The 23,939-nt window shown below is 38.3% G+C and overlaps 3 protein-coding genes across 7 annotated transcripts; 1 reads left to right on the top strand and 2 right to left on the bottom strand.

Annotated features, from left to right (window-relative positions):
- On the top strand, nucleotides 1-7,176 carry LOC18588634 (probable ADP-ribosylation factor GTPase-activating protein AGD14). 3 transcript variants are annotated; one of them, XM_007013173.2, is made up of 14 exons: nucleotides 1-222; nucleotides 739-847; nucleotides 1,632-1,693; nucleotides 1,840-1,927; nucleotides 2,047-2,108; nucleotides 2,188-2,284; nucleotides 2,483-2,959; nucleotides 3,896-4,567; nucleotides 4,662-4,826; nucleotides 4,906-5,010; nucleotides 5,125-5,208; nucleotides 5,797-5,971; nucleotides 6,053-6,098; nucleotides 6,490-7,176. In XM_007013173.2, exons 2-14 carry the CDS (start codon nucleotides 749-751, stop codon nucleotides 6,617-6,619), a joined length of 2,262 nt encoding a protein of 753 aa, XP_007013235.2. In that variant the 5' UTR covers nucleotides 1-222; nucleotides 739-748; the 3' UTR covers nucleotides 6,620-7,176. The 3 variants fall into 3 exon arrangements, with proteins under 3 accessions (XP_007013235.2, XP_007013231.2, XP_007013233.2); XM_007013169.2 differs by having other exon boundaries at nucleotides 1-260; nucleotides 3,899-4,567; XM_007013171.2 differs by having other exon boundaries at nucleotides 1-260.
- LOC18588633 (probable serine incorporator) lies at nucleotides 7,598-14,466 on the bottom strand. Of its 3 annotated transcripts, none has more exons than XM_018128313.1 (13): nucleotides 14,041-14,466; nucleotides 12,573-12,856; nucleotides 12,345-12,418; nucleotides 11,310-11,469; nucleotides 11,113-11,137; nucleotides 10,870-10,959; nucleotides 9,908-10,079; nucleotides 9,751-9,824; nucleotides 9,267-9,336; nucleotides 8,936-9,007; nucleotides 8,726-8,865; nucleotides 8,393-8,466; nucleotides 7,598-8,158 (listed from the first exon to the last, which is right to left on the bottom strand). In XM_018128313.1, the coding sequence occupies exons 2-13, from the start codon at nucleotides 12,763-12,765 to the stop codon at nucleotides 8,100-8,102; spliced, it is 1,203 nt and encodes a 400-aa protein (XP_017983802.1). In that variant the 5' UTR covers nucleotides 12,766-12,856; nucleotides 14,041-14,466; the 3' UTR covers nucleotides 7,598-8,099. The 3 variants fall into 3 exon arrangements, with proteins under 3 accessions (XP_017983802.1, XP_007013229.2, XP_017983803.1); XM_007013167.2 differs by having other exon boundaries at nucleotides 8,726-8,859; nucleotides 14,041-14,463; XM_018128314.1 differs by lacking the exon at nucleotides 14,041-14,466 and having other exon boundaries at nucleotides 12,573-13,041.
- LOC18588631 (leucine-rich repeat extensin-like protein 4) lies at nucleotides 19,752-23,038 on the bottom strand. Its single transcript, XM_018127865.1, has one exon. The coding sequence runs from the start codon at nucleotides 22,598-22,600 to the stop codon at nucleotides 20,375-20,377; it is 2,226 nt and encodes a 741-aa protein (XP_017983354.1). The 5' UTR covers nucleotides 22,601-23,038; the 3' UTR covers nucleotides 19,752-20,374.

Genomic DNA, 23,939 nt, shown 5'->3' with positions numbered 1-23,939 from the left:
TTAAAATAATAAAGCAGCCTTTTAGTATTTTGTTTAGGCCATAGCTGTACCAAAGCTTCCCTCTGTAGTTACCAACGCCCCTTTCAAAGATCTACAAATTTCTCCCTCCCTTGTTCTCTTTCTCTCTTTACGCTTAATCCAGTTTTTATTGCTCTGTTCTTACTTACATAATATTCTTGGCTTTGGATCGGAATTATTTGATTAAAGCTCCTCTAAACCAAGGTTCGAAACAAACTTTTCCTTTTTCTCTCTGATTCCAGGTCAGTTCGCTATCTCTTTTTTTTTTCCTTTTTCTCGGTCAACTTTTCTAGGGTTCCAAACACGTTCTAATTTGTCTGTTTTTGCTGTTTTGTGTTTTTAAGACGCTTTGATCGCTCAGATCCGTTGCCTTTGGTTAGTTCAATTTTTGTATGTTGTACTTTTTTATTGGTTTGGCTAGCAGGAAAATGTTGGCTTGGTAAGGAAAAATAAGAGGTTTGCAGTTTAGATTTTTAAATTTTTCTTTGCCAGTGTATGGAAGTTAGTGTTTAATCGATTTTATAGAAATGAATAATGTAGAAGAAGCAAAGTTGGAGTTAATTGGATTAGAATTCTGAAATTACTTAATATTTTTTGTGTCTTCCGGTGATTAATGATTGTTTGGAGAAAATTCATGTGGACTGCTTTTGTTTTATTTTTCAAAACTATCTGTTCCTTTTTTTAAGTTCTATAATTTGGTCTTTGCTTATTTTGATGTAGGAAGGTTGTGATGGCGAGTCGAGTGAAGGAAGATGAAAAAAATGAGCGAATAATTCGGGGTCTTCTCAAACAACAGGAGAATCGTAGATGTATTAACTGCAACAGTTTGGTATGATTTTTTTTTTTAATTTTGGTTCTTGTTTATGTTTTGATCCTATGATTATAGTCAGAGAGCCAGCATTGAATATTTGATGATTGTGCTGTTGTATTATGCTATAGATTGATGGAGTAAAACTGTGTGAATTGTTCATCAAGTACATTTGCTTTTTGAATTTAGGCATAGATATATTTTTTGGATGAATAATTCGAAGTTACACATCACTGAGGAACTAGGAAGTCGTAAACTCACATGAAATACTGGAGAAAAGTGTTATTGTTGGATACACTTGTTTATATATGTAGGCTTTGAATTGATTGAATCAGTGTTGTTGATGAAATCAATAATGCTTGTGGTTCATTTATTATTTATTATAAAGACTATATTATTGATACTTCTATATTTATATCCCTGCATACATGGAAAATCAACCCATTTATTTTGAAAAATGGAAAAAAGCAGGTTATCCTTAGGCTGGTAATTGTAACTGGCAATATGTTGTATATGTTTGAACACTAATATGAATTTCTTTACAATTAGAAAGCCTGATGCAAGTCTTGATGATTTTGGAATCTTCACTCTTAACCTTTTGGACAATTTTGGTTGTTCCGCAAAATGTATGTGTGAATTTCCTCCCAAAATGTTGCTTCTGGAAATTTTGCAATAGAAATCTGCTTTTTGCAGCATTTTCACTTGTGCTAAATTGAGTGTCGTTTCTTTTAATGTGTAAATTTTGAGTGCATATACTTTCTTTGTTATGCTGTTGCCATCTGCTAACTTCTTGTCAGCTGAGCAGGGGCCTCAATATGTTTGCACAAATTTCTGGACATTTGTTTGCACTAACTGTAGTGGAATACAGTAAGTGTTCACATTTTTTGGCACATTTAAGTTTTCTTCATATTTTGGCTGCTGCCTGCTGATTAGCTTATATCTGAGACTATTGGTGCCTTTGTAATGATAGTCAGTAGATTACTAAAACTGGCTTCTATTTTAATTTTTTCCAGTCGGGAGTTCACACACAGAGTTAAATCAGTGTCTATGGCTAAATTTACTTCTCAAGAAGTTAGTGCTCTTCAAGAAGGGGGAAATCAGGTACAGACAAATCCTCTTCCCCCAAAAACAAAAGACTTCTTTTGTGTATGTGTAATTTTCTTTTCATTTTTAATATTTCCAGTTTCTCATTTTGCCTGGCTTCTCTCTCTTACATGCAGCGTGCAAAAGAAATCTATTTTAAAGAATGGGATCCGCAGCGTAATTCTGTTCCTGACAGCAGGTTAATACTCGACTGTCTGATCTTTTGGTTCTGTGCCTACATTAGTTATCATGTTTCTGAGTCAAATTTTTGTTGCCAGCAATGTTGAGAGGCTTCGGGACTTCATTAAGCATGTATATGTGGATAGAAGATATAGTGGCGAGAGAAACTATGACAAGCCCCCACGGGGAAAGATGGTAAGATGCCCTTCCCTATTCCTAATCTACATTGAATATCAGTCAGTTCTAAAGTTGTGAGATTTATGATATTTCAAAAGGTGAAATAATATGTTAGGTTCCTGCTTCAAGAGGAAGGGATTTTTAGATATTTTGATATTATCAAATCTGCTACTGAGGAGTGTTCTATTATGATTTTCTGAATGGTGCATTATGCAGGGTGACAAGGAAGACTTGTATGAGAATAGGAGGACAGATGGATATCAGGGAGGGTCCAGAAGTCCACCATATGAAGATACATATGAACGCCGTTACAATGAAAGGTCCAGTCCTGGGGGAAGAAATGATGATAGAAATTCGAGATATGGTTATGATGAAAGGCGAAGTCCTGGATATGATCAAGAAAGTCGACAATATGGTGATTACAGAAAAAGTCCTGCTCGTCCTGAAGTTGTCAATGACTGGCGTCGAGAAGATAGATTTGGTAATGGGAGGAAACCTGAAGATCGTAGAATATCTGATGGAGATCCAAAGCTGGAAGGGAGGTCACCTGAGCGACCAAAAGAGTTAGGCTCATCCAGTCCCCCAGTAGTTCGCCCTGTTAGAGAAATTTTGGGTGAGAATGTAATACCACTTCGTATAAGTGAACCTCCAAAGGCAAATGGCAGCAGAACTGTTGATGTCCCTCAGACACAGGTAGTTTCTGCTATGTGCTAGGTAGCCATAGTTTAATGTTCTGATTCAGGGTTTTGCTTTGGCTTAATTTGCAATGTTCGCAAATCTTTTCTCGTTTTTTGTGCTTTTCAGATTCCGCAAAAAGATAAGCTTTCCCTGTTCCCTCCCCCATAAATGTAATTTATTTATGTCTTATCATTATGCCCTTTTGAATTCTCTGCAAAAGCTATAGTTTTAATGTGATGCCTTTTGCCATAATTACCCACTTGGCATGGTTCTCATTCTTTTCAAATTTACGTTTTCTCCTCTTGTTCTCTAATTATAGTCAGAGTATATGTCCTACTTTTAGATGTACTTGATAGTTCTCATCCTGTTGGGATTCCAACTATGGTATCTGATTTTCATTAGTTGACAACCTTTTATTGGAACTACTAGTTACTTTGTGTAGGAAGTGACTCTATTCTAGCTATAGTGATTGGCATTCCATGCCACTAATAATGGTAATTTTTTGAGTTATGATCAATTTGATTATGATATCATGGTACTGTGCTTTTTAACGCTTTTACAATGTTTGGCATGTTAATTTATACCTTCAAGTTAAATAAACTTGTACTGGAAATAAAAGCATAGCAGGGTTGTCTTTCCATGACATCTTGTTTGCGTTTGTTTTGTGGTTAATTATTTTGCATGTTTAGGTCTCTCTCGGCTGGTCATGTGTGAATTCATGTGCTTTTTAAGTGGTATATAGGTATAACTTGGGTGATATTTATCACCAAGATGGATGCACTTTATTGCTATTCAGATATCATCAATCTAGAACTTTGCATGGTCATGTATTAAGATTCATTCGATTTTTCATTATTGTGTGAAGAAAAAAGATCTTTTGCTGCCTGCCTTTATTTGTGCTCAACTTTTATTTGGATAAAGAATGGATTTACTGTAGTATTACTTCTATAGCAGAGAACTGCATCTTCCAGCAGCTTGGGATCTACCAGCGGGAATCCAGCAGAAGTCAAATTGGAAACAACTGTGAGCTTAATTGATTTTGATGCTGATCCTGAGCCTCCAGCAGCTCAGGCGGTTACTCAGACACAACAAACAACAGTGACTCAATCCATTGTGCAGCCAACAAGATCTACCAATGACAACAACTGGGCCTCTTTTGATTTTACCCCTCAGACAAAAGTTTCTCAGGCCCCTTCAAACATGAACACCCTGGACTCTGTTCTTTCTCAATTGTCAGTGCCAGCATCTGTGCCTGGTCAGATATCAGGACCATCTACCATTGTTGGTGGTCAGATACCTGCTCCTGTGGTCAACATGAGTGTATCACCTCTTGGTGGTAATCCCAATGTTGCATTCACAGGGCAAATACCCTTTGGTGCTGGTGCTCCTGCAGTTGCACCAGTTAGCAATTTCTCAACATTGCCTCCTACTGGTGCTTTGGCAGCTGCTCCTGGATTAACTCCTATAATGCCTGTCAGCAGTGGTAGTTCCCAGGTCAGTGTAAATAATGCTGGACTATGGCCTAATGTGCAGCATCAACAGACTTCCTTTTTCTCTGCAGCCGGCAGTCAGTCTACTGCCCAACAATTTATGCCACCGGTTGATGGAGCTTCAACCAGTCAGGTGCGCTGCATTTGCTAGTAGTCTTACATTTTGTGGGGTTTTATAGATAATTGAGTCTTTCTTCACCTAAGTTTGTGTTGCACCTTTTTGGCAGCCATGGAATTTTGCTCCTTCCCAGCATATGCAGGGGCATTTGAGTGCACCTGCTGCACAAACACCTCAAGCTGTCTCACAATCAGTGCTGGATGTTACTTCTACTGGTGCATCACAGCCTCCATCTATAGAAACAAAAGCAAGTGGAAGAAAAGAACTACCTGTGGTAATTTCCTTTTTAAACCAAGGACATAGCAGTTTTGTGTTGTGAGGAATATTTATTATGTTTAACTTGTTCTTTACAGGATTTATTTACTACAACCTATCCAACATATCCTGCACCTGCAGCAGGGTGGCAAACTGGCCCACCCCGTGGTATGGGGTTCATTATGCAATATAGTACTGCAGTGGTAACGATTTCATCTCACAACAATTAGGTTCATGAGTTAAATCTATTTTCCATTACTGCATATCTAGTTACTTGATGACTCATTTATAGTTCTGCATGCATTCTGTTGTTACAGCCAATGTCTGCTTTTCCGCAATCATCAAAGTCAATAAACCCATTTGATCTTGGTGGTGAAGCACCTCCAGTTCAAAATCAAACAGTATGTTATTCACTTCTTTTGAACTATTTCAATGCTTGTGGCACTGACTGACTTAGTCTTATTGTGGTTAAGAATTCTGTGATAACATTATGATAAGTTATGATGCTGGTGTGCTTGTCTTTTGTGTTTGCATAGAACTTAAGACTTTCTAAATTTTAGGTGATATATATATATATATATATATATATATATATATATAGAGAGAGAGAGAGAGAAGAGAGAACAAAGGTATTCTTTATTATACCCAAAAAAAGAAAACAAGGTTATTATTTAAGTGTCTTGATGCTATGTTGACTGTTTTGGCTGTGCCTGGGAGGAAACTTGGGTGTTGATTTGACTTTGTGGATTGTAACTGTCTAAACTGGATTTTCTGGTTGACAATCTTGAAGATGACAAAAACCACGAGTGCAATTTTGCTTGTTGGGTTTGGAGATGCCATGAAATTCATCCAATAACCATACTTACCAGCCTACTTTCACTTTTTGAAATCCCAATGCTAAGCCACTAGCCGTTGAACTTATCCAGGAGTTGCACATTTAACTTTTCTGCAATCTTTTTTGTTTTTTTTTGGTGTTGCTTGTGGTGCAGTTCCCTTCAATGGCTTCCTTACAAGGTGCCCTACCAAATGTGCCACCTGCTTCTGGCTTAGTACGCGCTTCTAGCCTTGGTACTCCATCATCAGCATGGATGCCAGCTCAGGCTTTACCTTATGCATCAGGGATGCCATCCCAGTCACTGCCTTATGCATCAGCAGTGCCGCAAAGTAAAGCTTTTTTATTCCCCCTTCTTTTTGTATCTCTTTATTTTGTGACTTTAATGTGCTCAATTTTTTAAAAATTTACAGGGGCATACACCGGAGCACAGTTACCTAGTAACTTGCCACCTTCCAGGTAATTACTTCTCAGTTCTTAAGGATTAAGTTCAACCATTCAAGCATTGTAAAAGAGAAAAATGAAGAAGAAGAAGAAGAGAGAGAGAGAGAGAGAGAGGAGAGAGATTGAGAGAGAGAGAGAGTACAATTACTTGGAGTTTTCATGGATGCTCAGGCTGTCTTGACAAATGTTCATGTCGGACACTTTTCCCTATCTGAATTTGAATGTTTCCTGATGCTACTCCACAAGCCCATGTAATGGCCATTTTTTGTTGAAAATTTTTGTTCTGTTTCATGGTTTGGCTTGGTCTTGGTTAACATCTGTGTCTGCTGCTGTTGATTGCCGTTACTTTTTAAGTTTTTTATAGGTTTATTTATGTTCCTAATCCGAGTTATTCTTCGTGTTGCAGCCATCAAATCGGCATTGGTAGTGAGGCATCTTTTGGTTTTGTAAATGCTGATCAACAGGTGGCTGGTAGATTCTCAGCACCGACTACCCCACAGCCATTCTCTTCTGTTGGCGGCAACCCATTCGGCTGAATATAAATAACAAAGCATCACGGACCCCATGTCTGGTTAAGCATCCTCTTGTTGCTACCTGTTAAATTGATGGGTGGAAAGTTTTGGTTTTTGTTCAAATGATCCAAGCCCTATTATAAATTTTCCGTTGTTCGTTTCCGGGTACAAGGATCTGATATCCATACTGGCCATAGATAATTAGTTTGATGCTCCCACAGAGAGAGAAAGAGAGAGCAAGCCAACGAGTTGCAAGCTGGGATTTACAAGGAGACTACGGATAAAGCTTGTGGGGGACCTAGGTTTTATATTTTTTCCTTCTTGTGTGGATATGATGTTTACCGTAATTTCCATGGAGTGATCTGTGTGTTGCCTGAAAATTGTTATCATTTCACCCCTCCCCTTTCTTTACCTTCTATTTTTCCCCTAGTGTTGTATGATTTTGCAGTCTCTCAATGACGATCCGGTTGACCGCTTCAGAGCACGTGAAAATTTATGAAGTTGTCACAGTTTGTAACTTTGTAATGTAATATTATTGAATATTGAGATTATTTGAAGAATTTGTGATATCTACGCCATCATCCTCATCGACGCAATTCAGATTATGTTTAAAGCACGTGACATTGTGGACCTTCATTTAATGAAAATTATTATCCCATCACAAATAGAAACAAGAATTGGAATTTAATTATATGACTACACATAGAAATGACAAGGACTGGTTGTGGACTAAATTTGGTCACATTGAAGTGAAGAGGCAGATGAATTGTCAGAAAACTGTCATCCACACATATATATATATATATATATATATTAACGGTTGGTTGCCACTTTGGCAGATGACACTGTCTTTCACAATCAAACAGTAAATGGCTTCCTGCATTAAAGTATATAAAGAACTTTTTGGTGTCTTGGATGAACTCTAAAGTCCAATGTCCAAAATTACCCATTCGGGTTATCCTTTTTAATAATTGAAAAACAATAGTAATCGAAAAAGATAAGTCAGATGAAATTACAATTTTGCACTTGAATTTTTGCATTTAGAATTTTGCAACCTTGGACTGTCCCAGAAAGCCCATGGCTAAAATTGGGCGAAGGTGGCAATTAAATTCCCTATAGAACCATTTATTTTTGTAGGGAGAGTAGGCCACCAAAAATGTAAATTTCCAAGGGTTTGAAACTTTTTCTTTTCTGAAAGATAGTTTATATCTTCCTTCAATTGTGTATTTACAAATAATAATTGGCATTCTTCTTGACAAATTTCAACATACTGTGTAATTTTCCTATTTCCCCTTTTAGCTGAGGCAGAGGAGGGTTGAGCATCAATTTTCCTTCAGCTAGGCAAAAGAATTTGGATGTTTGGTGTTGCTCCAGCTCTAGCCAATTATAAGCAATGCTACTATGCTTCAAGTCCTATCTGCAAAGTAGACTGATGACATTTATGTGACAGCAAATGGCTTGGAGCAACTGCAAAATGAATTTCAACACCCTTTCCAAAAGCTTTTCATGCAGGTTCACTTGTTCGTCCGCACCTCAATATAACAGGAGCCACCAGCATCCACACTGCAAGAAAATAACCTCATCTTATTGTTTGGATAGTAAGCCTTATCAGCCTATCTCCTACGCTAGTCTTTAAGATTTATTTCAGTCTTTAATCATCATTAAACCATCTGAAAGTCGGGAGGATCTTGTTTTTTCATTATATTTTTGGAGAAAAGGAAACCTATATGTTTGACAATAGCCCTGGCAATATAAGGATAAGTTTCATGTCAATTGTAGCTCTAATTAAGTACTTACAGTAAACGCAGACGGCTAGCCATTCATTCACGATCCTGACCCAAGTACTGGTCCAACCAACGTCGATTGTCCATCTGCAAAAGAATAATGGAACTCTTGCTTTCAGCTTTCCACAGATGCTTTAAGTTTCTGTATTACTTGCCAATCAATTAAGAACATCCGCTTGAGATGTTTCTAAGAAGTAATTTCAAAAGACACAGTTTGCTAGAATCTCATAAATGCATATTTCTATTTACTTAACTAGCAAATAAATATCCAAAGTTCATTATAAACCAACCTTGAAATGCATGAAGCAATAGTGACAAAAATAATATGGCAAAGCAGGGGACATACTTTTTAATAGTATGATGTGTATTCCAGCCAATCAATAGCATTGCGAAGTACATTGCTCCAGTGGCAAAAACGAAGTGGAAGAAACCGTAACCATATGGTACTGCATCTTCAGCAGGTGCTTCCTTTTTCCTGATCTGCAGCTGTTGTGAGATGCATTCTCATGGCAAAGGGAGATAACTACTAAACATTTATGAAGCTAGTGGAACAAACCTGAAAGCATTGAGAATCAATACCGGTAGAAAATGTGGCAATTACCATAGCCAGTAGCGCAACAACAAAGCTCTGAAAGCATAAGAGATTAATCATCATGCTTGCATTTGTGGTAATTGAAACTGTGAAAGCAAAAAGTTTACAATGACTTGTTATTTGTCAAATATCATAAAACCTCTTTGAATATTCATCTATGTGGTCCTTAGGTGGAGATAACACAAGCACTTCTTTCCTTATGGGGTGTAAGTGGTTAAGATGCAATAGTTAGATTAGCAGTCATCAATACTTGGTTCAAAAATTTTTAAGAGATTTTGAAAGAATGAGATATTACTATGATAGTCAGCCAGTCTGTTTTGTTGGAAGCTTCTGCCTTCCTGTTGCAACTTTCCCCTGCTGGTTCACTGAAAATGCATAGAAGTAATAAAGTTAAAATTCAATAAACTACTTAGAAAAAACTGATAGTTCTCTCAAACTCAAGAGATTTAAAGGCTAATGTATTCAATTTGAACTAATGAACACAGGTACTTTATCTTTGCCACTTTAGCAATAGATACATTACTTCAACTAGTCATGTTGGCACAGAAGGCTGGACGACTGTATATTTTCTATTTACTTGGGGTGGTGACAGAACTCAAGGGGCCTGTTCCTTAGGTCCTTATCCGTAAATCACCTCAACCCTAATTGATACTTGATTCGTGATTGAAAATTGGTTTCAGAGGTTGCAGTTTACAACCATGAAAATTGAATTGTTCATGAATGCACTCTGAAATTTCTCAAACTAATTAATTATGATCCCAAAAGCTAAGAAATCATGCCTTCGAATGGCACACCAACAGATGAATACCACATAAAGTCCCATGAGCCCAGGAGACAAGAAGCCAGAATTCACCTGTTTCAGGAAGAAATCATGCATTTGTTAAAATGAGGTTATAGGATTTAAGAAGTGAAAAGCCAGGAGTGACCAGAGCATACTTTGGGGTGGAGGGAAACACTGGTCATGAGCTGCAGGAGCACGAGTGTCCATGTGATGAAGAAAATGTTGAGGAGACAGGATGGTTTGGGTGCATACCAGATGTACATCATGATGATCCCCACTATGCATATAACATATGCAGCAGTTGCAAGTAACATCACATGGATGTGGCTGCAGCAGAAGTAAATTTTCATCAGCATTGGTACCATATACATACCGAAGAGTAAAAAACTAAATTTCTTTGAATGCCACAGAAACACAGGTTTACATTGCCAACATATGTGCTAGCTTTCTTTGAACAATTGTGGGAAATATCACATATGTGTTCCTCAACAAATAATTGTGCAAATGCTGGACAGATCTGATTAAAAGAAAATGGCTCTACAATTTCGAACAACCTTTCAGGCAATAACATTAAAGAGACTCAATTATGTGATTTAACAGAGCACATAACATATAGTTCTAGCATTTTTTTTTTTAGAAGAAAGTTCTAATCAATTCATATCTTGAACTCAGACCAATCATGAACTCTTATTTCTGCGATTAGTGCAACATAAAACATGAAATAAAGAATGAATTCAGACTTTGGAATTTGCTCTAATTTTCAGGATAAAACTTTAATGGTGATTAATTCTTACTACTTGTTATTGATAAGAATATTCATTCTTCTCAGTGGGTGAGAGATCAATCAGTCACTTACAGATGATTTATATAAGAAATGCAAATATGTGCAAAGGCCAAAAGCAAAATCATATTGGTTGTCTCATTGTTTGACTTTCAAGAAAATTGTTTCCACTCCCTAAAAGCAAGACATTATGAGATGCTTTTGTGAATTTTCCCAGAATTTCTCTTTAGCAATATGAAGAGGAACTTTTTTACTTTCAAAAATTATCTAATAAGAACAGGATTAAAACTCATCATCTAAGGCTCAGCATCAGTTCTACCCAGGGAAGAGTCTTACCATCTTTCTGCATTTTTATCAGACTGACAGCAATCGTTCAGCCATGTAATGAAACTGATTACGCTTACTAGTTGAACTAGGAGAAAGATCCTGAAAAGGATATGCAAAGAAGTCCTTAAAACAATAAGATTGACTGAAGTATAACTTAGGAAGCATCTTCAACTTCCCAAACAGACTATTCTAATAAGATTGTACATGTTTTATATAGAGGAATTTATAACAGAAATCAATGATACCCCGTACCCGGCACCAAAATGCGCAATCTCCCCTGCCAAAAAGAGCAAGACAAGGCAAAAAAGAAAAATGAAAAACACAATGCATCAGAGCTTTGATCAATGTCTATAACAGCAAAATAATAACTGATGCTAATATGGATTAATTATTAAAAAAGGGTGAAAAAGAAATAATGGTGGAAGATTTTTAGAGAAAAAAACACGAACCATATATCTGTATGATGAAAGTAGGAACCAAAAATGAGGTAACTGTCAAGGCAATCCAAAGGCCAATCTTTGCAGACCACCATCCAGAATGCCATGAGTCTCTGCAATTGTACTTCCTTTTGGTACCAGCAGTTGACAGAAACATTACAAAATAGAATGCCTAAAATAAAAATTAAGGAATAATGCAATGGAAACAAAATAATAAAAAATTAAATTGAAACAACTGAACTATGTAGAAACCAAGCTTACATGTTATGCTTTGGAATGGGTCAAATGCAGGTAAATTTCTCAGTGTGTATCGAGAGGCACAACAATGTGAATTCCATATGTAGTTACGTTAAACCTCATCTTTTTTACAGGTAGTTGCCAGGACAAAATAGCATTTATGTTTGTTTTAACTTCAAAAATTTTCTTCACATTCACGATTAAACTGCAATTCTATACTCCTTAGTGTCATGTTTTGACATGATCATATTTCTAACTTCAATAAGCACTTCAGGTTTCTTTCTCCAAAACCCAATATCATTCATAAACTTTAAGCAAGCAAGATCTGGAAATTTATCAGGTAGACCAAAACAGATATAATCTCCATTCATGTTTTTTACTTTTTCCTTTTTCAAAAAGCTTCATCTTATATATGAGAAATTTGAATCAATAATATTCAGTTGTGAAGTTCATTTCCATCCCAGAAAAGAACTTTTGGATGTTTGCTCCTCATTTTTCTTCTTCATCTAAACGGTTTGAGAAGAGAGGGTAAAGTATCACATTCGATTGCAAAATCAGGAGACCAAGTCAAGAACATCAAGTCCTAGGAAATCAAATAAATATTCCGGTTGATATGTGTATACTATATACCAGGATTTTCATTTGATTTGCTGGGACTTGATCTTCTTAACTTGGTATGCTCATTGTTGCAACTGAGCGTGATCTTGTTCAGCATTGTGGTATTTGACATTCTAAATCGACCAGCTGCGCTCAGAAATGTCGTTGTTTATCAACAAATAAATAAAATCCACCATTATGACTTAAGGATACAAAGCATCCCAAGCTCACACGCAGGACTCCTTCTGCACCCAAACAACCACGGCCACCTTGGCAATTCTTCAGTTCTGCAACCACATTCCCACAAACATGCTGATCAACAATCATCAATGGGACCAAATAAGTTGAATATGAACTATGAAGTAGCTGATGATACAAAATACATGTCTCTTGACACATATATCATAGGAATACAATGTCGAGGCAAACAAGCAATCTTACTTTCCATTTCTGGGAAGGTGTTCCGGCCATAATCTCGGACAGCCCAAGCCAGCAAATTTGAAATTAGAAAGATCAATGCATAGACATATCTAGCCATCCAAGGATTGGAGCCATTCCTGAACTGGCTAAACCAGGAGTCATCCTTAAACACTCCATGTCTCTCATTGCTGTTGCCTCCTACACCACTCTCCATTTCACTTGTACACCTACCAACACCCTCCACTCTTCATCACATTACCAACTCAATGTTCCAAGAAAGTAGAAAACTAGTAGATTCCAGTTCACTAAAAAATGAAAATCCTGTTATCTGCTGTCAATATATATATATATATATACTAATCTAATAAAACCATTGTTTTGTCATAGTAGATCCATGTTACCGGTACCTAAATGTCAAAAAGTGAAATTATCGAAAATCGTGCTTATAAGAAAAATTGGACTTGGGCTTTCGATGATTTGGGTTTATGACAAAGCCTAAGAAAATTCAATGGGATTAAATGAAAGTGTCCATTAAAGTAACTAACCACAAAGAAACCATTTCCCCACTGAAAAAACTTTCTGTTGCAGCAAATGAGAAGCTCAATTTATTGCTTGAAATGCACGACAAGTTTCCAACTTTTTTGTTTCCTTTTGTTGGAATTCGGTGCATTTAAACAAAACCATTGGATCTAAATAATTTTTGGCGGTGATTCTTTTTTGTTGGTTCATGCACATTGAACAACGCAACAAGCATTACGAGATCAGTGAAGAATCGAAAATTATTTTTTGCTAGAAAATGAAAAAGAAAAAAACATACCCAATAATGGTGTTTTGTTCTTTTGCATGGAAAAGCGTGTAAGGATTAACAGATGAGTAAAGGAATCTTTGAAATCTTTTACTTCCCTTGCAAGCAGTCTTTATCAAACAAAAACTCCAGTCAAGAACAGAGAACAGTCTTCGACTGTTTGGGACGATTCCACCCTTCCTACTCTGCCGGTTTCACGAGTTTTACATTTAAAAACAGGGGTAACGTTGTCAACTTGTCATTACGTTTACACAGTCGAATGATGTTTTTAAGGGTTGGATCGTTTGTTTTGCTTCCTTGCCCCGTCTAGTTAAAGTACAGAACAACAGCTAGGATTCTCTGCTAAGGTTGGTAATGTCCTACGTATTAACTGGAAAATATGAAAAAGAAAAAACCGAGACAAATATTTCCAAAAAAAATAAAGAAACTTCACACATTTATTTTCCTGATTGGTGTGAAATGAAGGAAAATTACAAGAGAAAATAATCAATCTATTTTCTTTCACAATCTGAAACATTTCTTTGATATCATTTGCATGCGTTTCTTACAAAAAAAAAAAAAGAAATGCAAAACCAGTATAAAAGTTTTCAGCTTTAAACTCAGAATCGTAATATCCAAAACAAAGAAACAACAATGCTAGAGCTAAAGTTACAGCAATGAAATCTTTGAAGAAATAGAATGTACCTGAAAAAATGGGTTGCCCCCAAAAGTTTAAGATCCAAAAACAGAAACGTTTCTGCAAAGAAGAGCTCTCTCTTTCTCTCAGAAGCTGAGAAAGCAGATGAGAGAAACAGAGATTTTCCCTGATTTCTTTCTTTACCTCCCTTTTCTCTTTTTTGGAGGGGTGGGGGTGATATTAAAATGGCGTTAGGAACTGTACAAAAGAGAGAAGAGAGAGATTGCTTTTCTGAATTTTCTTTGCTTTCTTCTTTTTCCCGCCGTAAGCTTCCTGTACCCGTCTCCAACATCGTACACTACAAGACTTTGATTCTCTTATTAGCTTTTAATCTTTATTCCTCTCTGTTCCGTTCTATTTCTCTTACTTAACTTACTCACTAATCATTTACTTAGTATTTTTGAAGCAAGCTTTATTGTCTTCATATATTATTAATATCAGTAATTTGTATTATAGTTTTCAATTGATTATGTCTCGAAGAGTAGCTTTGGGTATCTAAATCTGGAAATGCGTAACATGCACTCATGAGGGTTGGATGGGAAAGAGGGCACATGGCAAAAGAAATCCATTTATTGATTGATGTTTTCACTCAAAGGCACAATAGATTTGGCATGCACGCTTAAGACAATGATGTTCTAGGAAAATTATTGTACAAAATCCCATGCCATTGTTTGGTCGTACAGAAAGAAAAAAAAGAAGGGAAAACCAAGTGGGAAACTCTTGGTCTAAAACCATGTTTAAATTTGCTTTAAGAACAAGGCATTTGATTGGTTCAAGTTGTTTGTTTTCGTTCGGTTGCCTACTTGTACACCGGTCGAAGCAAACCAAATTTGGCACTCTCCCTAACTAAAATCTAATGATGGCAATGGCTACTGACATGTGCAAAGCAACATTAGAATGAAATCCTTTCAAATTTACCGAGATTTACAAAGTCTTAAGGGCTATAGATTTATGGTGAGACTGAGAACAAAAGTGAAAAAGGGAGGGGTCACTCTATTCGAGTAAAGATATGTCATTGTTTGCCACCTTTTAGAGGAGCATGTTGCAACTTTTATCATAAATTTTTGACACATTCACCGCAAGTAATCATTGAAGCTGTGCTGTAGTAATTGTAAATGACGATATATGAGAGATTAAGCCAGCATTTCTTCTTCTCGGCTAGAAGTAATAGAATACATAGCTTTCTCGTCACTTAATGGTAAGGATGTTGCACTCAATTTAAACTCGAATTAACCATTTTAGTTTCTATACCCATGTGGTGCATCATTGTTATGCTTAAAAAAGGAGACAGAGAGATGTACATATAAAAGACAAAACCCAAAAAAGAGCAATGGTCCATTAAGCAATGACAAAGCTAAATTAAGCTTGAATGATTTCATGATAAGGCAAATGTGAAAGATTCCTAGAGTGGGGTTTTTGAAAAAAAAAAAACTTTATATCTTTTCTTTTTGCTTAATTTTTAATGGAGCTGAGTGTGTTTTCTTTGTACTCTTCATTTGTAATCACATGGAGTTCCATTCGGACCATACAAAATCCGACGGTGGATAATTCCTAACAGAATATAAAGAACATTCTCCACGGGAACACCCGTTTTTATTTGTTTTCGATTCAGAGGGAAGGCTCATATGGGGAAAAGAGCAACGAGACAAAAAATCTTTTGTCATGTCGTGTTTTTGGACCATATAACTCTGACCCTGTTTTCGACTGTTTGGAGGTGGTACGCAAGAATGTCGTAGAAAATGCTTCACTTTTATATACATGATCTAATGCTCGGATCACGTGCTTGCTTGTGCCTGGCAATTCGAGACTTTGTCCACAGCTTATAATGCTAGTATACAACTATTTAAAAAAAAAAAAAAGAGAGAAAAGGAAATAAATCTGTAACTATTGGAAAAGAGAGAAAAGGAAGAAAAAAAGGGTTTGATGTTACTCAAATAACGCCAATCAAGGAGCCTTTGTGGCTTAATATCAAAGGTTAACAACACTTTTATCGTGAAAGTCGTTATTCATTGCTCATACCGAGAGTTGTCTTTATTATTATTATTATTTTAGGTTTAAAAATACAGAAGAGAGAAAGCAGTGAAAGGGCATGGAATCCTTTGAGATTGAAGTCATGAACCTGGTTGGGTTGTGGTGGGACTGGGGGCAGGATTGGAGCTTCCAGCTCCAACTTGAAAGGGAAAGTTAGGCCATGTTTGAATGGGGGTTTGAGTGGGGCTCCCTCAGAAGGCTTGCTGCTTATAGGCCGCAGTGCTTTGATTGAATCGAAGAGGCTATAACTTATCTGGGAGTTTTCATTCAAATTGGGCTGAAAGAGATTCGGCTCATCATGAAAACAAGTTTGAGAGCCCAAATTATGAAAGATTGTCATTTAGTTTAAATGAAAATGTCATGTCAGAGCTCAATAGACCTGAATCCATGGCCTGTCCCATAGGCTTGTCACCACATTTGGGCTCCATTTAACTCCTATGAAAGAATACGAAAGAAAGAAAGAAAAGGGTTTTGGTTAACATTTGCTTACTACTCAATGCACACTAAAGGGTTCATTTCCTTTGTACCAGAACCATTTTTCGACATGTCATTCCCAATGGATCAACCCTGTTTTGGTGTGGGGAAGAAGATACGAGTAGTTATGACTACCTAACGCTCCTAATGGAATTATTGACACTGTGGTTAGATCTGAGACTCGACCACCAAATGCCTTCACCGTATCAATATGGGGACCAGTTTTTATATAGTAATTTGACAAATTGGCTCAAGTAGTACATCAGAGGGGCAATGAATGGTATCTAAGTGTTTGTTTAAGTAACATTAATAAGCCAGCACACCCCATAACCATTTGCAACAATTTAATACTCAAAAATTTTTGGGACTGTGAATGTTCATTGATTCTTAAAGAAAATGTTGCCTAAAACTAGGCAGTTCCGCATGAATCAGCTTCGGCCGCCCGACCTACTTCAACAACTAATCTAGATCCTCATAGGTTACAAATTCTCTTATTAATTATCTTAGTGGCATCTGGTTAACTATTTGTATGTATTTGTTTGTTTTTAACAATACCTAGTCAGGAAGCATGGGCAAAGGTTTACTATAAGGAGGACTCTAATCATAGGGCATTTGGTGGAGAAATTGTTCTTGGTTTAAGGTTATTCTTTGCGGTTCCTGTATCCTTTTTCATGTGCTGATGGGGTCAATTTTCACAAGCATGACTTTATAATGTGCCATTAATGTATGTGACCTAATCACAGCCTGTCCAAAGACCCCCTAATTAAATGATAGTTATGTCCCATTTTTGAGGTAAATAAACACAAAAATCAAAAACAAATTCATTTTGGCATTCAAGTTTTACATTATGTTTCTGATGTGCAAAGCTCTAACAGCCCATGTGACTAATCACCTTTGGTAGGGGCCCCTTTTTTTCTTTTTTTTGTTTGCTTGAGTATCTTTTGGTGGGATATACTTGCATCTTATCATTGAATTGCAAATGGAAAATGGACAAGTAGAAGACCTATTGGCTTTTGCTTTAATAAATTTTAAGCATAAAATTTAAGCTCAAGACTGGCAAGGTGATGAAATTTTAATGGCAGTCCTTTAAATTTCAGAGCTGGGATAGTGACCCTAGATTGCCTTGTGGAAGGGTTCCTGCACTCCACCACTGCTTTTATGGATAGTGGATTCTTCTTGTAATGGGAATATCTCACAATCATAGACTGAGTGAAAGGATAAAGCTTGGCTGCCAGTACTTAAGGTGGTTTTATTCTGATTTCTTTATTCATATTATCTTTATGGTCACTAGTCATGCTACTACGCACAGCCGGCTCTTCTTTCTTTATTGTTCCATTCTCTTTTTCTAATTATTCTCAAAGGAGAATAGTAGAGTACAACTTTTTACCCTTTATTTTAATACAATCCAAGGCCAGAAAATCACAAGAGCAAGTAAACTGATTATGTAACTCATTAAAATAATGCAAATTGGAGAAGAAAGGGATTAGCTGGGGACATGATTAAACACAAATGAATGATTAAAGTCAGCATCTTTCCTTTTATTAATGGGATTGTTTTAGCAGTGGGAAAAAAGCAAAACTCTGATTTAGACCAGTGAGATTTTCTGGTTTCTTTTAACGTTATTTAGTTAGGGGCCAAAACCACCCTCCAATCTTCAAAGTAGGGGTGAAAAAAAGTGCAAAAAAGCAACAGTTGTGGTGAGTCACATGCTCCTATCAGTGCCAGACAGGAGTTTAGTAGTGTTCTTTCTTCTCCATTCTCAAAAGAAAACTTGACAAGAATGGAAACAAAACGCATTTTTGGAAGAAAGCAACACCCAATCCAAATTGGAAAAACTTGTGCTATTGCGCCTAAATTGCCCAACCATTCAGAAATGAGTTTTCTGTCAGAAAGAGACTTCCCAGTGTACGGTATCGAGAGGAAGACCCCAAAGTTGTGCTTATCCAAGACAGGGTTAAGAGTCCCGAGACCAGGAAGAAGGAATGTGCTTTCAATCGAGGGACAAATTTTGTGCTACAATTGAGAATGGCTCCACGGGACAAGTGCACGTATGAAACTGCTGTGGCTAATAGTGGGCTTGGCAATGATGTTGGCATGCTGCCGCGGTTGCAGCCTGGCATTGATGTATTTTAGATGCTGATATTTGTCAAGAAAAACAAGGTTTTCTGCTGCCTGTCATAATCTAGTTAATTGTGATGGCAGCTGCTATTTATCAGTGATTTTGATTGATAGACCATTAAATTTCATACTGTTCACATTCCATGACAGCAGGGGACATCTATAACAGCTGCAACCAAAGCGCTTTCAGATGGCGCATGTGCCAGGAAAGCGAGGCATGAATTTTCAAGAGATGACCCCCTGGAAAAAGAATACCAGGCAGGGATGCCTGGAGGAGTTCCTGCCAATAACTTTGGGAAAAAGTGGAGGAACAGGGGGCAACGGTCAACAGCACCAGCCACCAATCGTGGCATCGAAGGAGTTGGAACTTTTCATTTCCAAATTCCAAAGGGAAAAAGTGTGAGCGTGAAGAAATCTGGTTTGAATTCAAAATTTCAAACCCACCAAAATTAGGGGGTTGCACATGGGACTAATCCCAACAACATTAATCAAATTATAAAAGTTGAGTCACAGACTGAATCCACCACTAATTAAGGGGGGACTTGAATTGAGTGGCCTGTTTTAGGACCCACTAAAGATCTCAATTAGCCCCTGCCGCCTCGATCGGAAATTCAGGACTCGGATGAAATCAACTCGGAGACACCCAAGATCTTAAACCCGACCCCCCAAAATTTACCTGGAAAGCTGGAACTACAGGCAACCAAAACTTACTGAATATAAACTTCCATGGTGCCAAAGATGGAAATTGGTTGTTAAAAAATGTTGAAAGATGATAAACAGGAAATTTTGCTTAAAGAGGGTGACTTCTCAATTTTCACCCTCACTGATTTCCTGATTCGAGAGATCAACTAAAGGGTATGAAAGGAAATGATAATCCACAGCAACCAATATCATTTTCATTCAAATTCTAACTCGTACACTTAAACTATTCTTTCAATATCACCTAGGCTTGCACCAAGAATCAAGTAATGAACTTGTGCTGCGCAATGCTAAGAAAATATGAAGGAAATGACCAACCAAAATGCAAAAGGAATTAAGGCATTGGTGATACGCATCAGTCAAGACACAGAAACCAAAGGATAAACACAATGGAGAATTGGGAATTGAAAAGAAGGAATTTCTGAATTCTGGAAAATCATCAATACAAGTAAAATGTTCATCGGATTATACTATAAAATGAGAAGCAAAAAAGAAAGAAAAGTATGATAATAAAAAGAAGAGAATAATAACAATAAAAACCCACAAACTAGCAACAGCAACAGCAACAGCAGCAAGAAGAAGTGTTACCAGCTGCTGCCTTTGTAAGCCTGGATAATTATGGTTCTCCAATTCATCCCTATACATACAACTTTCTCTGCAACCTACTCTCTCTTTCTCTGCCATTTTTATTTCACAACTCCAAATATCCATAACAATTCGAATAAATATGGGAGAGAATTTCTCCTCTTACCTCTCAATCTATCTTTCTCTCTTCTTTCCACCCTCTTCAACAACATTCTTTGAAGAATTCAATCCCACAAATTTCGCAAGTGATAGACATTTTATCAATCTCTTCCATGAGCGATGAGAATTGCTCCCAAGGAGAAAGAAGAGTTTCTTTTGGTCATAATGAAGTGCAAAGAAGAGGAAAACGAAGCCGTGATGATAGCCAAATACAATTTGTGACATTTTTTTGGGGTTTGTGATGAAGGAAAGGTTAGAGGAAAATTCTCAAAAGAATCAATAGAAAGGTGGTGGCGGAGGTGAAGCGTATGACACTCCAATTACCGGTGGCAATGGCCCCTCATACACAGGAGCTGGCGGTGGAGGGCTCTCATAAACAATTGGCGGTGGTGGCGGCGGCGATGGTGGTGGGTTTTCACATGGGACTGGTGGTGGCGGTGATGTTGGGGGAGGTGAATGGTAATGAACTGGTGGTGGTGGTGGTGGTGAGGAATATGTTACAACCGGTGGTGGTGGAGGGGAAGGTGATGGGGGTGGCTTGTAATGAATAGGGGGTGGTGGTGATGGAGGTGGTGGAGAGTACTCTACACATGGAGGTGGAGGTGGAGGTGGTTCTATACATGGCGGAGGTGAAGGTGGTGGTGGAGAATGGACTGGAGGAGGTGGGGAATAAACAGGAGGTGGTGGCGGCGGCGATAAGTATGGATAAATTGGTGGTGGAGGTGAATGTGGCGGTGGTGGTGGAGAGTGTAGTGGTGGTGGCGGTGAATAATGGGGCGGTGGTGGGGAGCTATAGTAGTAAGGAACTGGTGGTGGTGGGGAAAACAATGGAGGTGGTGGAGGTGGTGAATTTGGTGGCGGAGGAGGTGGGGACCTCACGCAATATGGAGGTGATGAAGTTGGTGAAGGGGGTGGGGGTGACGGATAAGTAGGTGGTGGTGGTGGCGGAGGTGGGGGAGGTGATGGTGGGGGTGGGGATGGTGGTGGAGGTGGTGGGGAATAAACTGGTGGAGGAGGTGGCGGTGGTGAAGGAGGTGGAGGTGAGGGCGGGGGTGGTGGAGGTGAATAAATTGGTGGTGGAGGTGAGGGTGGAGGGGGAGGTGGAGAATAAACAGGTGGTGGGGGTGGAGGTGAAGGTGGAGGGGGAGGTGGAGAGTAAACAGGAGGCGGTGGGGAGTAGACCGGTGGTGGTGGTGATTGCGGAGTAAACACAGGTGATGGAGGTGGTGGTGAAGGTGATGGCAGAACAACGGGTGGCGGAGAAGGTGGAGGTGGGGCGGGTAAAGAAGGAACAAAAGGAGCACATCTAAATGAGCTGCAGTCCACTGGCTTAGACAAGAAAGACTTACATTGCGCCGCGCTTCTTTGCAAAGGTCTTGCAGGCAAGCAATTTCTTCGGTCGTCGAAATCTTGTAAGCTCAAGCAAACTGGTGGCTCTCCAGTGAAGAAGTTGTACGAGAATGTGAAGTTTTGCAACTTGGGTAACTTGCAAATGCTGGCTGGAATTTCACCGGAGAGCATATTATGTGCCACATTGAGTTGCTCAAGGCTGACCATCTCCCCAATTTTGTCAGGCAAAGGACCCATTAACTCGTTGAAGCTAACATCGAAGACAGTCAAGTTTTTGAGCATACCGATTTCTTCAGGCAAGCAAGATCTGAAACCATTGTTCATGAGAATGATTTCTTCTAGACCTGACATGTTACCGAGACTCGAAGGCACGCATCCGTGGAACTTGTTGTTGGCTAGGACAATAACAGAAACGGGAGAGTTGCCAAAGTTGTCAGGGATGTTGAATCTGAAGCGGTTGTGGTTGATGAAAATGGCATCCAAGTCTTTGTCAAAAAGTTCTTTTGGTACGGTCCCTTCGAACTCGTTGAACCTCAGATCCAAGAACTTGAGCTTAGGCAGCTTCAGAACCACGTCAGGAAACTTACCAGCGAACCGGTTGTTGCTAAGATCCAGCTCGAACAGTATCTTCAAGTTTATGAACTTGTGTGGAACAGTACCACAAAAGCGATTGGAGTTGATGTGGAACAATGCAAGATCAGTGAGTAAGCCAAGCTCCTCTGGCAAGTACCCAGCAATATCACCATGGTTTAGATCAATGCCAGCAACGGTCTTGATTTTCTTGTTATCAGGTGCGGCAGCACAGAAAACCCCAGTGTAGTTGCAAACCTCAGATCCAACCCAATTACCTGTGAGATTGAAAGGGTCAGAAAGAATAGCTTGTTTCCAAGCTTGTAAAGCTATGTAAGCATTTCTGAGTCTTGGGTTTTCAAAGACAAGAGATGGGTCAACAGTGACTCTTTCCCCTCTGTCACCAAACTCATCCCTGTAGTAGAGAAGCTGGCGCTGCTTGATGTACAAGACTTCTTGGTCAGTGAGGCCTCCATGGCTTGAAATGGAATGCTGCTCACAGGAACAGAAGCCAATAAAGAGTGAAATGAGCAGGAGTGAGAGATGAGAAGAATGGAGCTGGATATGAGTCTTCTTCTTCATCTCACATGAGACATCTGATTCAACAAATGCCACTTTCTTTTCTTTTATTGTTTCCCTTTGCCTTGGCTCTTCCTTGTCTGTCTCTCTCTCCCTCACTCTCTTACTCTTTGCAAAGCTTGGATTGCAAATGGGGTTTTTGCAGAGGTGTTTATGCTGTTGTTTGTGGTTCACTTGGAGATCTAAGAAGAAAATGTGGGGAGAGGAAACAGAGAAAAGATAGGGATTTTGGGTTTGAGGAGAGAGAGAACGGGTGAGGAGGGTTTTTTCTAGTAGGGATTTTGGAGATATGTGTGCGTGAGAGAGAGAGAGAGAGAGTCTCTGCCAGAAAAGAAATAATAATAATTCACCAAAAAGACAGCTAAATCACAGCTCAAAGCCCACCAGATTCTCTCTCCTTCTCTCCCTGTCTTCTTTTTTTATAATGTTTCCCTCCTCCTTTATGTTATTTTCGCTCTCATTGCAAAGCTGACTTTATTCTTTCTGAATCCCATTCCCATTCTTAAGAACAAGTCCATATAAAAATAGGCAAATGTCACTCAAAACGATAATTAAGTTTAACTAACAATAATTGTCAACAATTTTTAATTTAAAGTTCAAATAATGTAAAAGTTGTTAAAGGGAAGTCGGTGGATGAGCCATCTTCCGGCCACTGTTTGACCAGGAAAAAAAAGATCCGGCGGGTAGCCTGTTGATATCACGAGATTGCAGTGAAAATTTCACGAGTAATTGGTACATAAATTTTTTGTGGTGGAACATGAATGGGATAGAGGCAGAGAGAGAGAGAGAGAGGGGAGCTGAGAGACACCCAGACAGTAGAATTTAATCCAACTTTTAAGCTGGGTGGTGAAGTAGTTTTGTTTGTATAGGTGTCAATTGTCAAACTCTTTGTAGTAAATGAACTGCCAGTAACGCTCCGTCAAATGACTTTGCTACCCTCTTCGACTCACTCACTGTACGTTTTTTGGTGTCACTTTTTCACTTTCTTGAGCATCACATTCAAGCTTTCTACTTTAGTTTGCACCAACCCGGTTGCTTGCTGCCCAATCTTTTAGAGTTTGCATTCTCAACATTTTACACTTTTTAGACAGTTCGATTTTTTTTTTTAAGTTTGAATAGGCAAGACAAATGAAAATTTCCCTTTGTTTTGATGGGAAGACCACCCCTGCTTACAATGTTTTTATCAATTGGTTTAACTTTCAATAGCAATGCGTCTATCCAACGGCGGACGGACATTAGTAAGACAATATAACTATATTGACATAATTCAAAAAATACATATAAAAATTCTAGTGATGTCAAGAAATTCATTAAGTCACTAAGTTCATGATTAATTTAGAGA

This window comes from Theobroma cacao, chromosome 9 (assembly GCF_000208745.1).
Source record: "Theobroma cacao cultivar B97-61/B2 chromosome 9, Criollo_cocoa_genome_V2, whole genome shotgun sequence".
Lineage (NCBI taxonomy): Eukaryota > Viridiplantae > Streptophyta > Magnoliopsida > Malvales > Malvaceae > Theobroma > Theobroma cacao.
This window is presented reverse-complemented; position numbering and strand designations above follow the sequence as displayed.

Coding starts and splice junctions, on each gene's coding strand:
- LOC18588634 (XM_007013173.2), top strand. CDS start 749: ATGGCGAGTCGAGTGAAGGAAGATGAAAAAAATGAGCGAATAATTCGG. Junction 1,928..2,046: donor TTCAAGAAGGGGGAAATCAG/GTACAGACAAAT, acceptor TCTTACATGCAG/CGTGCAAAAGAAATCTATTT. Junction 5,972..6,052: donor TGCATCAGCAGTGCCGCAAA/GTAAAGCTTTTT, acceptor AAAAATTTACAG/GGGCATACACCGGAGCACAG.
- LOC18588633 (XM_018128313.1), bottom strand. CDS start 12,765: ATGGAGAGTGGTGTAGGAGGCAACAGCAATGAGAGACATGGAGTGTTT. Junction 9,825..9,907: donor GTGTTTCCCTCCACCCCAAA/GTATGCTCTGGT, acceptor TTCCTGAAACAG/GTGAATTCTGGCTTCTTGTC. Junction 8,159..8,392: donor GCTAGCCGTCTGCGTTTACT/GTAAGTACTTAA, acceptor ATTTTCTTGCAG/TGTGGATGCTGGTGGCTCCT.
- LOC18588631 (XM_018127865.1), bottom strand. CDS start 22,600: ATGAAGAAGAAGACTCATATCCAGCTCCATTCTTCTCATCTCTCACTC.